At 48.1% G+C, this 16,159-nt stretch overlaps 1 protein-coding gene across 2 annotated transcripts in view; it reads left to right on the top strand.

Moving 5' to 3' along the window:
- The window catches only part of LOC115466286 (lymphocyte antigen 6D-like), a 28,279-nt gene extending 14,280 nt beyond the window's left edge, over positions 1–13,999 (top strand). Inside the window, exons 1-4 of one of the 2 annotated variants that reach the window (XM_030197449.1) lie at positions 206–370; positions 3,257–3,262; positions 12,698–12,822; positions 13,165–13,999. In XM_030197449.1, the coding sequence (XP_030053309.1) occupies positions 330–370; positions 3,257–3,262; positions 12,698–12,822; positions 13,165–13,400 (408 nt within the window). In that variant the 5' untranslated portion in view covers positions 206–329 and the 3' untranslated portion in view covers positions 13,401–13,999. Of the gene's footprint in view, positions 1–205; positions 371–3,256; positions 3,263–12,697; positions 12,823–13,164 lie in introns of those variants that run through there. The other variant, XM_030197448.1, reaches the window with a different exon arrangement.
- Positions 14,000–16,159: the final 2,160 nt, after the last annotated feature.

Below are 16,159 nucleotides of genomic sequence, written 5' to 3'. Positions count from 1 at the left end.
ATCTATTCAGTTAAGAAGTCTGCCTAGCACTGGTTCAGCAGGTATATGACCAGCACCCACCCTCATGATTTTCTCCAAAACCAAGGTGGAGTTGATTTTGGAAGGCTCTTTAGAAAGCCAGTAGAGAACAGACAAGCCTCCCAGGATCCGAGGTAAATTGCTGTGTAAGGTTTGAGGAAAGGGCTGCGGTTATTTTAGAGAAGACCTCAAAGCATCCTTTGGATTAAGAGGCATTGAGGCGCTGAAAGCACAGCTGGAAAGTACTGGATTGTCCAATTTGGGGACTTTAAGCTTTTCTGTTTGGGAAGAGATCAGCTGAAAGAAAAACCATGAACAAGCTTCTTCTATTGATTCTGGTCACTCTCCTGTGGTTGGAGTTGGTTCCTGAAGGAATGAACGACAACTGCAGACATTTGAGGGGTCTGGAGGTGATCCTCATACCCACAACATGGGGCTCTGGATTTATGTTCAATGATTTTTATTAAAGAGACGTTTCACAATAACATTTCCATCAAGCATGGTATCAACACATTCAACTGACTGGATCCATAAACATATGTCACAGCAAATGATAATGGCTCCTGTAACTTTTTACATTTTCTCCCCCTCCTTCCCGCCTCTTCCTCTTACCCCCCCCCCCCCCCCAGGCCACCCCTCCCCTCTCTCTCTATCACAGGTACATTCCGTAGTGCATGAGCACCTTCTAACTGGTTTTAACGCCCATATCACATGTTCATTATTTGTCCCCTCGCATGGGGTGTCAGTGTCAGCCAAAATGGTGTCCAGCAGTTCCAAAATGTGTTAGTAATCAGTGGTCAGTGGCTTTCGATCTCTTATACGCGTTCTCTCAGTTCTTAGCAGTTGGATCATCTGCCCTCTCCATTGAGATGTTGTGGGGCCTTCCGTCGACAGCCAGGCCAACAAAATTGTCTTCTTTGCCACCATTATAGCTCTGGAAACGAAATGAGCGACACCCTCTGGGCAGGCAGCCCATTAACTGTGGGTGGCCAAACAGCAGTTTTGCCTCAACTTTCCATATGTATATCCCAGGTAGCAGCAATCTGCTGTGTCAACGCTCTCCAAAACTTGCTGACTTGGGGGGCAGCCCCAAAACATATGGCCCAAGGATGCCCCCTGCCGCTTTGCACTTAGGGCATGCTCCGTCCGGCGATAGTCCCATATGAAATGCTCATCTTGGGGGGATCTGAGCTCTCAATATGAACTTAAATTGTAGTTCCCAATAGTATGTTTGGTCTGTATTCTTACGGTAGCCAAGTAGATGTTCCCGCACCATTGCTGCCGAGATCTCAGTCCCTAGTTCTGCACTCCACCGGTTCGATAAAGTCTCAAAATCTGGCTCCTTTGTCATGTCCTTTTAAGTGCCGGTGGTGATACGTCAGTGGGACTTTCTGTTGGGCCCCCAACGAGAGTGCTGATCCCAGCTCTTCCTGTACATCCTCTGCCAGTGCCTCCTGTGGAAGACTAGAGATATAGTGAAACCAATCCACTGGGCTTAAAGAGAACTGGGTCTGGAGTGCTGCCCAGGGTCTAATCTGTCCTTCTGCATCTATCACCTGTGATAGATACTAAAGGCCTTTGGTCCTCCATCGCACAAAAGCTGTATGAAGCTGGCCAGGCAAGAAATCCGGGTTGCCGCATATTGGGAGGTAGGGAGTTACACGGTACGCAAATCCGTGGTGTCGACACAGCTAACGCCCATGCCACCTGCGCAGCCAGCAAAAGCTGCGCCCCAACCAACAGACTTGACTCTCCCCTGCTTCCCCTGTGTAACAGGTAGCTGATATGCCTCTGCCCAGTCTCTTGCAATTCCAGGTGCGTGGGCGTGAAGTATTGTGTTTGCCTTAGCCAATCATTCAAATGTCTCATCCCGCTCGCAACTGTCATGTAACGTAAGTTTAACAGTCCCATGCCTCCATATTCCACTGGCAAGTGGAGTGTAGCCAGCGGTATTCTTGGTTTTTTTCTTGGTCCACAGTCAAGCCCCCACCCCTGTGGACCAACACTTTACAAGACCAGAACACTACACCAGTGATTTCACAGTAAGAATACTGAAAGGTAATTTTAAAACAATACAGGAATGTAAGACCTTTGAAATAAGAATGATTGAATATTTTAACACCCAACAGACAGGACTTAATAAGGATCTGGGTTTTCTAACCCATTATAAACCATAAAGTTGTATTTCTCTGTTTATTTCTCTGTTTATTACCCTCCTCTCACCTACCAACACCCATCCTGTTAGAATATCAATGAATGCTTTGATGTCCCCATGCATACCCCCACCCTCCCACTCTGTCAGACTGTCAAAGTAATGCTTTGATGTTTCTCTTATATATACTATCTGCTAACACATTTGCTTATTTCCAATCTGACGAAGAAGGGCAACCTTCGAAAGCTAATCAAGAAATGCATTAAGTTATGTCCAATAAAAAAGGTATCATCTTATTTTCTTTTCCATGTTTTATTTTGTTTGATTTCTATTGATAACTTCTTGGTCCACAAAAATGCCTTTAGAACCTTATTAAGCCTCATTTCGTCCGCCCTGGTCAAGTATAAGGGCAATGTCTGGAATACGTACAGCCATCGGGGTACTATCACCATGTTATACAAGGCTATCCATCCTAGAAGTGACAAGGGAAGTCCCTGCCACAGTTGCAGGCTTACTCTTGTATCATCATCAACTTTCTTACGTTCCAGACATACACTAGTGGGAGGTCTCGAGGTATTCTTACTCCCAGGTACTTTATTGCTTCCTCCTCCCACTCTATGGGCAAGGTCAATCTTTGTCTTACAATATCGCTCTGTAGCACTTCTAAGGCCTTAGACTTTTGTATGTTCAGTTTGTAACCTGAGAAGGTCCCATATTCCTGGATCACCCGTAAAATCCTGGATATTGACTGTTCGGGGTCTTGGGTGATCACCAATAGGTCATCGGCGAATGCCAGAGCTTTGATTGTACCTCCTGCTAGTGTCACCCCCCTCACCCCTCCATCTGCCCTTAAGGCGCAAAGCAAAGGTTCTATTGCCAGGACAAAGAGGAGGGGCGAGAGCGGACAACCCTGTCGCGTCCCCTGCCTGATTTCAAATGATGTTCCTTTCACTCCGTTTATCAAGACTGCTGCCTGGGGGTGAGTGTACAATGCCTTCAGAGCGTCTCCAAACCACCCCTGGACTCCCATGTATGTTAATAATCCGAACAGGTATCCCCAATCCACTCTATCAAACGCCTGTTCAGCATCCAGGCTGAGTATTAATGCGGATTCCTGTTCCTGCTGGCATTTTGCCATCGCTAGCAACAACCGCCTAACATTACTTCCCGCTTGTCTATTCCTCACAAAGCCCACTTGCTTCTCTCCTAGGAGGTCAGGGAGTAAGTGTCCTAGGCGTGTTGCGAGAATTCGGGCCAGGAATTTTACATCAACGTTAATCAGGGAAATGGGCCTATAAGAGCCCGGCTTCATCCCATCTTTCCCAGGCTTAAGTGTCAGCGTTATCAGGGCTTCATTCGCGTACGGGGGGAATTCCCTGTCCTCAATAGAGTGTTCCAAATATTTCCCCAACGCTTCCAGCCCTGGCTTTGGCAAAGTCTTATAGTATTCTCCCATGAAGCCATCAGGTCCTGGAGCCAAGCTCAAGGCCAGAGCTTTTATGGCTTCCTGTAGTTCCCGCCCTGTTATGGGGTTGTTTAACAGGTCTATGTGCTGTGGCTAGAATTTGGGAAGTCCTACCTGTTCTAAATAATTTGCTAATCGTCCCATGTCCTTGGTTGGTATGCCTTCATAGAGCGTGCTAAAGTAACTGTGAAAGATCTTCCCTATGTCTTCACTTTTGTGCTTTGTCGCCCCACTACAATCTTGGATTGCCGTTATTACTTTCCTTGAGCTTCCCACTGCCACCAACCTCGCCAGTAAGGTACCCGCCTTATTCCCAAACCTCTGTAGTCTGCACTTATAATAGGTCAGAGATCGCACAGTTTGCTTATGAATTAAGGTGTTAAGTATTACCTGGGCCACTAAATACTGCTCTTTAGTAATTGCATTCGGGGAGTTCACGTATTTTCGTTTGGCCTTCCGGAGTTGAGTTTCTAAGTGTAAAATCACCCTTGCCTGCCGTTTCTTACCCGCTTGTACAAATGCTATAATGTCGCCCCGTAATACCGCTTTGGACGCCATCCAATATAGCTTGGGGTTAATCTCGTGTTGTCTGTTAAACCTCTCATATTCCCCCCATTTAGCATGTAAGTATTGCGTGAATTCCCTGTCTTCATGTAGGTACCCTGGGTACCTCCATCCCCCTTGGGATTGGTAATGTTCTGGGGCCTCAATCTCCATCCATATAAGTGCATGATCCGAGATCTCTGTGGGGCCGATTCCAGTGGCACACACTCATGGGAAAGCTCGTCTGTCTATTAGTATATAATCTATTCTCGTGCTGGTGCCATGCGCCTTTGATAAATGTGTGTAATCTTTTGTTTCTGGATGTAGGGCCCACCATGCATCTACTAGATTCAAGGTACTTATAAATGTTGGGAGCGCCCTCTGTTTCCTCACTCCCTGTGGTGCTTCTCTGGGATTCATGGTATCCATCCCTGGGTCTGCTATTAGGTTGAAATCTCCACAGACCAGCAATTTCACCGCTGGGGAGGGGAGCATTGCTTTATTATGGACTGAAAGAAAGATGGTGTGTAGGTGTTCGGTCCATACAGAGAGACTACCAGGGATTCCCTATTCTGAAGCCAGAGTCGTATTATGACGTATCTCCCTTGGGCGTCTGTTTTAAGGAGCTCTGCCTTTGCTGCTAACCCTTTTCTTATTAGTATGGCTACCCCCTGCTTTCTGCCTTCTGCCGAAGAGGAAAATACTTCCCCTACCCATGCTCTTTTCAATTTGTTATGTTCCTCCTCTGTAAGACGTGTCTCCTGAAGACAGGCCACGTCTGCCTTATGCCTCTGCAAAGCCTGCAAGATTTTCGACCTTTTCACTGGCGATGCTATGCCACCCACATTCCAAGAAACAATACGGGTCACCTTAACCATCCGTGCAAGGTTCCTGTGATAACTTGCATATCATTCTCGCTTCCACCTCTGGGGATCAGCCGCCCAGGCTTGCCCGATCCCCTGTTAGCCTTCTGTTTGCAATGTAGATCAACCACTGCTCCCCTCTCCAGTGACTGCTAGCCTTCAGCACCTGCTGGGGTTTACTGTGTGTATAATCCCACATTAATCTGAGATGTGCCTTCCTGCTGTCTCTACCTGTCCCTCTCCCCATTCGTACCCTTCAGGCCTAAGGCTCTTCCTCCTCTCCTTCCCGCCCCCCCTACCCTCGCCTCTCCCACCCCCCCTTCCACCCTCTACCCCTTCGTCCTCATCCCCTTACAAACCCCATCTACCCTGTGGTGTGAGATCGTGGATGTCGGGTCCCCCCCCCCCCCAGCTTGGCCTAGTTAGCCTGTACTCAGTGTGTCCTTACCCATCTGTATTAAATAGCCCCCATGTGCTCCCCCTTTAACCCGGTTATTCTTAGCATTTCAGTGGGTGCCTATTAGTCACATGCATACCTCTCTCCCTTGTTCATACAGTCTATGTCTCTTACATTCGGTGGTGTGGGCTTAGGGGACTTTGTCAGCTGCTTCTAAGAAGTCTTTGAGGCCATCTTGTGCTTCTTGTGGCGAGTGAAAAAGTTGCCAAGCTCCATTTTGTAGGACCTTTAGTTGCACTGGGTAATTAAGCATAAATCATCATTTTTGCGCCGCAAGGTTTTTGCAAATCGGTCCAAAGGCACGTTGGCGCTCTTGTAGCGCGATTGAATAGTCCTGGAAAATTTTTATCTTAGTTCCATCAAAGGCAAGTGAGTCCCATTTCTGCCGCGATCCCCGCAGTATCTCCGTCTTGTGTATAAACTTGTGAACCTTTACAATGACAACATGTGGCCGCCCTCCGCCTTCTACATTTTGGCCCAGTCTGTGTGCCCGCTCCAGACACAGGGGTCCGACACTGTCGGACAGCGTAAATTCTTCTTTAAACCACTTCTCCAACTGCGTCTGAAGCAGGCTGTCAGGGACCAATTCACGGATCCCTACAAGGCGTAGGTTTGATCTCCTCGAACGATTTTCGAGGTCATCTAGTTGTTGGGACTGCGTTGTTACCAGCTTCTGTAGTTTCTGCACTTGCGCTTGTAGGGAGCGTTCCACGTCCTCCACCCTCCACTATCCGCCCTTCCAGGTCCCCCGTCCGTCGTGTCTTTCAGCAAAGTTTCCATCGCGGCGAGTTGTTCTGAGAGCTGGTTGAGCTGCGGGGCCATGGCCGACTTTACTGCTTCCGTCAGCTGGGTAAGTTGCGAAGGGGTGAACAGCGACGAAGGCGTCAGCACCGGGCTGGCCGCCATGTTGGATTCGCCGGCCCCGCACTGCTTCTCTGCTTCTTTCCTTTACCGCCTTTCCGGGCATATCTTTTTCCACTCGGAGTAGGTATTGGTCCATATACCTATGCATTTAGAGTTGAAAATCTCCACTTCCTGGCTTGTTTTGCTGCTATTTTAAAGCTGCTGGGGTAGGGTTCCTCGAGAGACAGAGAAACACGTCCTCTCCTCTCACTCCATCACGTGATCTCTCTGGGCTCTGGATTTAAAGAGTATGAAAAACTGTTTTCAGATTTTTCTTTGCTCCAGAATATCGCCAATTAATTAACTCTCTTATATATGTCATCATTCTAAAGCAGTACCCTAGACAGCTGCTTGTATTAAAGTTAGTTTCAAAACTATCAGCTTGCCCTGTTCCTAATTCTAATCTAGGCACTATTAGTCTTCTTCTGTAGTTTTCTTACTTTTTTAAAAAACATATTTATCTTCAAGACTTTGGATTATGGATCCTTCAGTGTTTATAGCCACACCCAAGTCTATAAATCCACCCTAAGTTCTCTTTCCAGCTGTAACAGAGTGATACCTGCAGGGGGCACTACTGAGAATCTGCTCATCAGTTGGCTGTGCTGTATTTTCAAAGAGTAACAAAATTCCATGTAGATCCCCAAAGAATAGCAAGATTCTACGTAGAATCTCAAAGAGTAACAAGATTCCATGTAGAACCCCAAAGAGTAGCAAGATTCCATGCTACCAATCCCAGGGCAAGCAGTGGCTTTTCCAAAGTCTATCTCAATAGAAGACTATAGACTTTACACAGGAACCTGTCCAAACCTTTTTAAAACCCAAATATACTAACTGCTGATGCCACATCCTCTAGCAATGAGTTGCTGAACTTAACTATTCATTAAAAATATTTCCATGTAATTTCATTGAGTATCCCCTGGTCTTTGTACTTTTTGAAAGAGTGCAAAACTGATTCAGTTGTACCCGTTCTACACCACTCAGGATCTTGCAGATTTCAATCATACCCCCCCTCAGCTGTCTCTTTTCCAAACTGAACAGTCCTAACCTCGTTTTTTTCTTTAAATTGTTGTTGTTGTTTTTATTATTATTATTATTATTATTTTATTAGCTTTGTCTACAAGTGTTTGTATCATTTAAAATAAATCAAAAAAATATTTTTAATGGTGAGGCTCCCGGCCCTTTAAACTGCATGTCCAGTACTAACCAGGTATATTAAATGGTACTTAACTAGATAGTGCTTCTGAAAATGCCGGGTTAGCACCCACGCCAAAACTAGCTATTTTGTGGGTGGTCGGGAGGCAAAGTTGGCACTTATGTGATTACCAAGCCATGGTAGGGCTACTGCAGGCTTGACACATGGCGATTTGGCACTACTACCAGGCTATAGCGGGAGCCTGGCTGTAGCGCTGACTCCCACAATGCACTTCCGGCGCCAAAATATTATTTATTTTTTTAGCGCTGGGGGCTTACCCGGCGGTAATCGGGCAGCCCCACACACCGCATAAGCGCCGATGTGCATCCAACACGTGTCAATTTTGAACTATCACCTGGCTCCGGCATGGCCCATGCGGTCATTTTATTTTTTACGCGCGTCCACTACACACACTAGAAATATATATTTTATTTTCCAGCGCACAGGTGGTAATTGTCATAGTATGCTTGTGGACGATTACCGCCTGGTTAGTGCGTGAAACCTTACCGCTAAGTCAATGGCTGGCAGTAAGGTCTCAGTCCCAAAATGGATGCATGTCAATTTTCATTTTGTCACACGTCCATTTTTGGTCAAAAAACCCCAAAAAAGACATATTTTACAGGTGCGCTGAAAAATGATTCTGTGTGCATCCAAAACACACGTCCACACTAGTCTCCAGGCCATTTTTCAGCACACCTTAGTAAAATGGCCCATTGGTGATTGTAAATCATTCTGATTTGCCTCACAAGAGAGATGGTATAGTAAAAGTAATACACAATAAACAATTTAGTTAAGTAATGAACATTGCACTTAACTGCATAAGTTCTATCCAGTGCATTTTTTCTAGCAAAAAAGGTGCTGGTACTCAAATGCTAGGCCACCCATCAAGGGTGGAGTGATCACTGAGGGACCCACCCCACAATAGCCAGAATTGATGTGTAGAGCCTGAGCTCTTTCATTAAAAATTTGGGGTCTGTGGGTCAATTTTAGCAGACAATGGAAAAGGTACCAGTACTCAGTACCCCCTCAAAAAAGTCCTGGTTTTATCCAGTCACATCTGCCCGGAGATCCAGTGCCAGTGCCTGGACATTGCCTGGCGCCTTGCATTGAATATCTGGACATAAAGCTGACCACTGCCAGCCTAATAATATCTACCCCGAAATCTCAGTTTAAAACAATTTCCATATCATCAAGCAGATCAATCCATAAACTGGTGGGTTGTGTCCATCTACCAGCAGGTGAAGATAGAGAGCAATCCATTTGCCTCCCTATATGTGGTTATGTGCTGCCGGAACTCCCCAGTATGTTCTCTTGCAGGTGGTGGTCACACAGCAGCAGCTCTGGCTAGGTCTCCAAGCCCAATTGTTTAGGTTTTGTTGAGTACCTGGGGTTGAGGGCTCTTCTTGAGCAAGTGAAACCTGGTGATTCCAGGTCCCTCCTTTTCTCCCCCCTCCCGCTGGCTCCGTTTAAAAAAAAAACAAAAAACAGGAAAAGAAAAATGTCTTTTGTTTGCAGCTGCTCACTGGGACTCCAAATCGTTGCAGCTCGGAGCAAGAAGCAGGTAATTTTACCTTTTTCTAGCGGGCAGGGGGTTTCCCGAACGGTCTCCACGTGGCTATGGCGTCGGATGGCAAGGGCGAGACAAGACGCTCCCCGGACCGCGTGCGCGCGTCTAGCGGGGAAGCGGGGGGCTCAAAGGCAGAAACGCCTTTTCAGAGTCAGGAGAGTTCCCCGGGTTTTCCTTCGGTGCGGTGGTTTTTCCCGCCTTAGGCACCCATCTCCCACTGGCCGCCCTCCCGGTTGTGGCCGGCCACACTGCTCGGACGGCTTCTTCTTGGGCCGCCCTTGAGGTGGGAGACATTAATGATATGGTCGCCCTTGACTCGGGCGACAGTAAAAAGTCGGCGAAATTAAAGCGCCATTCTTCCCGCACGGCTCCTTCACGGAGTGTCACGACAGATGCCATTTTGGATGCGCAGTGTGCCTCTCCCCCGCTCTTGGGAGTGCAGGTTGAGAGTGCCTCTAGGGCTGTGGCCCAGGCTGCAGAAGTGCACAGACTGGGGGTTTTTTCCCCTGAGTTTATTTTGCTGCTGCATTAGGCTTTTCTTATGCAAGACGCTGCCCCTGCTCCCCTGTCTGACAAGGGTGACGAGGCTTCTATGATGAAACGCCCTCCGGTGGATCTCCAGACCCTAGGGGACTCTGTCTCCTCTGATGTGGATGAGGGCAGTGTATCGAGTTCTCCCAAAGGTCCTTAGGGGATTCTTTGGAGGAGACTGATCCTCGCTCTGATGGAGCGGATGACCCCTCTGCAGTGCGGCTTTTTCGCTCAGAGGATTTGCCCAACCTGTTAGCGCAGGCCATGAGCATTTTGAAAATTGTCTCTCCTGAGGAAGGCCCTCTCTCAGCCTCGGCGGGCTCGGCCATTATGATTGCCAAGTGCCGCGTTTTTTCAGCAGAGGACGGGACCCTCGATCTATGGGAGTCGATGCTCTTCTCCAGCAGTGGTTGGCACAGGAGCTTCTCTATGTGTTCCCGCCCTGGCCCATGATGGGCAGAGTTCTAGGCCGGGTGATCCTGGTGGGTCCGGATTGGCCCAGACGTCCCTGGTATGCGGACTTAATCAGACTCTCAGTGGATGGCCCTCTGCGGCTGCCAGCGGAGCGGGGCCTCTTGCATCAGTGTCCCGTAGTGATGGAGGATCCCTCCCCCTTTGGTCTTATGGCCTGGCTCTTGAGTGGAAGCGGCTGAGGAAGAAGGGCTTCTCGGACAAGGTCATCGCCACTATGCTGAGAGCGAGGAAGCGCTCTACTTCTACCACTTACGTCAGGGTTTTGCGTACCTTTGCATTGTAGTGCGAGGCAGGCTCTCTATCGCCCTTCACTGCTCCAATCTCTTCAGTGTTGGCGTTCCTGCAAGAGGGTCTGGAGAAAGGCCTGTCGCTCAGTTCGCTGAAAGTCCAGGTGGCAGCTCTAGCTTGCTTCAGGAGTCGTCTGAAGGGGGCTTCCCTGGCTTTGCAGCCAGATGTGGTGCACTTTCTCAAAGGAGTTAATCACCTGCGCCCTCCTCTGCACTTGATAGTGCCTACGTGGAATCTCAATCTGGTGCTACGGGCCTTGCAGAAGCCACCCTTTGAGCCCTTGTTGAGGGCATCGCTGACGTTGAAAGCGGTCTTTTTGGTGGCTATCACTTCAGCCAGAAGAGTTTCCGAGCTCCAGGCGCTCTCGTGCAGAGAGCCATTCCTGCGGTTCACTGAGGCAGGAGTGTCGATTTGCCCAGTGCCTTCCTTCTTGCCCAAGATTGTTTCTTGCTTCCATGTGAATCAGCAGCTTTGTCTACCCTCCTTTCTTAGGGAGGATTACCCAGAGGAGTACCCTGCTCTCAAATGTCTGGATGTTAGATGGGTCATCATCGGATACTTGGAAGTGACCAATGATTTCAGGAAATCAGATCACCTGTTCGTGCTGTTCGCAGGCCCTCGTAGGGGTCTGCAGGCATCTAAGCCTACTGTGGCACGCTGGGTCAAGGAGACGATTGCGGCAGCTTATGTGGCCGCAGGGAAGATTCCGCCTATTCAGCTGAAGGCGCACTCTACTAGAGCGCAGGCGGCCTCGATGGCAGAGTCCAGATCCGTCCCCTTGGAAGAGATTTGTAGAGCGGCAACTTGGGCATCTGCCCATATCTTCTCACGACATTACTGCTTGGATGTGGCTGCTCGGGCCGAGGCCCAGTTTGGAGCTTCAGTGTTGTGTTCAGGGATTTCCATGTCCCGCCCTGGGTGAGTACTGCTTCGGTACATTCCACCAGTCTATGGATTGATCTGCTTGATGATATGGAAGTTAAAATTATGTATCATACCTGATAATTTTCTTTCCATTAATCATAGCAGATCAATCCATAGCCCCTCCCAGATCTCTATATTGTTTGTGTTCTGGTTGTATTTCAGGTTCAAGTTTAGTCTTCAGTTCCTGTTCTGGAGAACGTCGTGTTCAAGTTCTCCAATTGAAGTTTTCTCAAGTTGAGACGATTTTGTGTTACAGTGAGCTGCTGCATTCCTCTCCCCCCGTTTCGACGGTGGCTGGATTGATAACTAAATTCTGCCGGCGCTCCCTCCCGCTTCGTCCGGCAGTAAGGTAGCTTTGTATCCCTCCCGCTTCGGCGGTGTTAGGGTAAGCCAGCTCCTCCCGCGGTTGCGGTAGCAGGATAAGCCAGTCCCCTCCGCGTCAGCGGGTGTGGGTTCCGCTCCCCCGTTTCGGCGGTAGTGAGCTGGGTTGATTCCCCTCCCCCGCTTCGGTGGTGGTGAGCTGGGCAGAGTGTCCCTTTGAGGGTGTAATTCTCTAAGTGCTGAGTCCTGCGGATGGAGCTTTGATATCGACATACTGATGAGTTTCCGGTAGCACATGACCACATATAGGGAGGCAAAAGGATTGCTCTCTATCTCCACCTGCTGGTAGATGGACACAACCCACCAGTCTATGGATTGATCTGCTATGATTAACGGAAAGAAAATTATCAGGTATGATACATAATTTTACCATGTGGTGCCCTTGGTGGCCCCTGTCAGCTTGCTGCCTGTAGCCGCAGGAAGGGACTAAGGGATCCTTTTACTAAGGTGCGCCAAAAAATGGCCTGAGCTGGTGTAGGCATGTGTATTGGATGCGCGCAGGTCCATTTTTCAGCGCACCTACAAAAAAGGCCTTTTGAGGAGGGGGGCGAAAATGGACTTGTGGCGAAATAAAAATTGGCCCGCGCCCATTGTGGGCCTGAGACCTTACCGCCAACCATTGACCTAGCAATAAAGTCTCACGCGTTAACCGGGCAGTAATGGTCCACGCGCGTACAAGGCTGATTACCACCCTCTTAGTGGACGGAAGTAAAAAATGAAATTACTGCGCAGGCCATGCGGAAGCCGAGCGGTAGTTCACAATTGACGCACCTAGGACACGCCTACGTGCCTACGCAACTTAGTATAAGGGCCCCTGAGCAACTCTTGGATTCTGACTCGGTTACAGAGCACAGGACCGAGGAATGTTCTAGAAATTTTTTTGGTGGGGAGGGGCTTTCCCAGTGACCTAATCTGATTCTCCACCATGTTTCTGTCTCTTTCAGGAGCAGGACAACAGAAAAGGTGCATAAAATGCGAATTCACCTTGGGGGACATCCCGTGTATCCAGAGCACAGTGACATGTAACACTGGTGAGGTCTGCGCATCCATTAAAGGGAAAGCTGGTGAGTAGCATAACCTCTACTTCCTCGCTGCATGGCCTTCCCTTCTCCCATCTAGATCTCATTAAGAGCCATCACACATGGCTTTCCTCCATCTTGGCTTTTATTTGGGAACTGCTGTGTACAACTTCTAATATGTTTCTGGTGTTCTCATGACCACTGGGGTCGCCTGTAGCTAAGAGAACAGTATATAGTTCTTCAATTTGATATTAATAAAAAAAAAAAAAACGCTGGCCACCGCATCCCAAGCTTCTGAAGCCACTGTAACTCTGCAGTAACACTTCAAAAAAACTCTACAACACCACCAAGGGGAGACTAACTCTTTTAAAATTCTTCTTCCACCAGGCTCGGCAAATTTCATAACTAAGAAGGACTGTGTGGAACGTAGCAGGTGCGGTGTAAATGACACTACATCCTGGGGGCATCTCACCTATACCACCTCCACCGTCTGCTGTGAGGAAGACCTCTGCAACTCGAAATCGGAACCCCATCAGTCTGAGTCGGGAGTGGGGGTCATCAGGTTCTCCTTGCTTGCAGGCCTTACTGCACTCCTGTGTTTCTTTCTGACAAAGATCCTGTAGTGTCCTCTCACCCATCCTCCCTCCACCAACACACACACATCTATGCATTTACTTCAAAATAAGGCAATCCTTGATGTGGGTGTTGGGAGTAGACATCCTGTTCCGCTAAACAAAATGGCTTCCATCGACATCAGGAAGGCTGAGTTTTAGCATTTTTAAGTTGCTGGTTTTGAGACAATGTCTTTTTGCTAAAAGGAAGCTCTATGATTTTTATCTGTATCATTTAATCATCCCCATAATAAATTTAACTCCCTCATCCCTTATTTGTCCTGTTTGTCTGCCTTGAATAGATTGTAAGCTCTGTCGAGCAAGGGATTGTCTCATACATGTTTTGTACAGAGCTGCGTACATACAATAGCACTATAGAAATGAAAAGTTAATAGTAGTAGCAGATGCTAGCTGTTTCTCATCTGGTTGGGTCTACTTCAGCAACTCAAGTGAGGTCTGGCTGATGTACTAGGTCGGGACTTGTAAACATTAATCCACAGCTTTAAATTCTAGTGATCATGCAGGGAACATTTCCAGAGTCACGTTCTCAACCTTGTTTGGCTTGGAATTGCATATGAATTTACAGAATAAAGATCACTTTTCAAACTGTTTCCTCTTTACGAAAGGCCTCTCAAGGTACCTGTGCTCAAGCAAGGGGAGAATATTTTTCTTTTCTTCTTTCACAGTGAGGGTTGGCTGTGACTCAGGAAGAGCTTCAGCAAGGGAGCTCCTTGAGATCAGACCCGCACGGTCTCCCTCAATCTGTGGGAGAGACTCCCGCTTTCGTGGCTCATTTCCCGCACTCTTGCTGGGGAGTGAAGATCTTCTGCTGAGCTGCTTCCCCCTCCATCTTCAGCAGATGCATTAATAAGACAACATTTCCCGCTGCCGTAGGACCAGCCTTGTGATTAGAGCTGCAAAACCTCACAGCTGGGCCGTGGCAGAAGGAGATGATGTTTTGTTAAGATGTCTCTCCTGCTGCCTGAGGAGGAGGTGGCTTATTGGTGCTATGGCCAAGATCTGTCAGGGGTGGAGCCTGGAGAGAAAGTGGGCGGGTCTGGAAGCGTGACTGGACAAGGTAGGGTGTAGATGGGGCATGGCTTAACATCTCCCTTTCAAAGATCGGGTCCCCTTGGCAGCTCTGGGAGAGTTTCGGGGGGGGGGGTGCCCCCCCCCCCCCAGCCTGGTTACCTAGTTCCAGGAGGGAGACATTTTAACCAGACTTAATTTAGAACTCATATCCCAAAGCAGTGTGAGATTTGTAGTCTCTGATTCTAGCCATTGAAATCAGTCCCATAATGCATCAGGATGGGTTTATCAAAAACACAGAACTGTGTCAAATCTCCCTCTTGGAATATGACAGCTTGAGTCATTTATTTATTTTATTATTTATTTTTTAGGATTTATTTACTGCCTTTTTGAAGGAATTCACTCAAGGCGGTGTACAGTAAGAATAGATCAAACATGAGCAATAGGCAGCTACAGCAGTAAAAATATTCAACTAATAATACAAAATATGGCATGGTATACTACTTAAAAGTATCACGTGGCTATTTACTGCTTGAGTCCTTACCGCCACCCATTGAGCTGCTGTGGGAAAAAGCGTGTTAGCCCTACCGTGTCTTAATAAAAGGGCCCCTTAGTGCAGCTACATCACTACACACTAACCGATTAGCGCGTGGTTAGAATATGAGCCGATGTTCCCTTTAAGCAGAGCGCATGAGCGATTGCTCATACATTTTAGGAGTGTCGCTCACAGATTTTGCTGCATACAGAAATACGTTGCTAATACTGGCGTAAAAATGGTTGTTTTTTAAAACACCTGTTGCTCACACGAAAAAAACATTTACATACACCAGGTCACTCCTTAGAGGTAACAGGGGCGGTTCGACCATTAGCCCACCTGAGACGGCGGCCTGAGGCAGCACTCTTTAGGGGCAGCATCTCGGGTGGCGGTTTTGTGGCGTTTTATCTGGTCACAGTGCCTTTCCAAACCCGGTAGCGGCAGCAATTCCCATACACTGCCTTGCCGCCAGCGGCACCCACTTCTTCCCTTTACTGCGGCCATCTGAAGTAACTTCCTGTTTCGCTCAGGCAGCCGCAGTAAAGGGAACAGGCGGGTGCCGACAGTGGCAGCGGCAGCGTATGGGAATCGCTGCCACTGCTGGGTTTGGAAAGTCACCGTGACCAGGTAAAATGCCCGGTGGAGGGGAGGGGGGGCAGCATGCAAGCTCCGCCTCAGGAAGCATCTTGCCTTGGACCGGCCCTGAGAAGAAACATTGATGTGAGCCCTTACTGCCTATATAATGGGTAGCTGTAGGGAGTTCACATGCAAAGAGGGAGATTAGAGCATGGCCATTAATAGAAAAACTCAGATATTCAGCCATTTTGTCCATGCAGTAAAAATGGCCTAAGGGGTCCTTTTAATAAGCTGCGTTAGCCAATTCTGAGTTACTGCCTGGCTACCGTGTGCGCCAGGCGGTAATTTCATTGAGACGTGCCAGAAAATAATTTTGGCGTGTGTTGGGCGTGCGTACACGCTTATGTGGCTTAGTGAAAGGACCCCAATGTTTGCTGGACTTTTGTGCCACCTTTGCTGTTTTTATGTGCAAAGGCCTGTTCTTCCTTTCTTTTGTTTGTTTTTTATGGTACGACTGGAGCATAATAAGGTTTTAGACTTATTTCATGAATAAAGTCATTTTGTCTTAGTGCAACAGGACTGGATCCAAAGCCAAATTAAAAAGCAGAGGTGACCATGGGAATCCCTGCCG

This window comes from Microcaecilia unicolor, chromosome 3 (assembly GCF_901765095.1).
Source record: "Microcaecilia unicolor chromosome 3, aMicUni1.1, whole genome shotgun sequence".
Classification (NCBI taxonomy): domain Eukaryota; kingdom Metazoa; phylum Chordata; class Amphibia; order Gymnophiona; family Siphonopidae; genus Microcaecilia; species Microcaecilia unicolor.
Note: the sequence above shows the minus strand (reverse complement) of the source record. Positions and strands in the feature narration are given on the sequence as shown.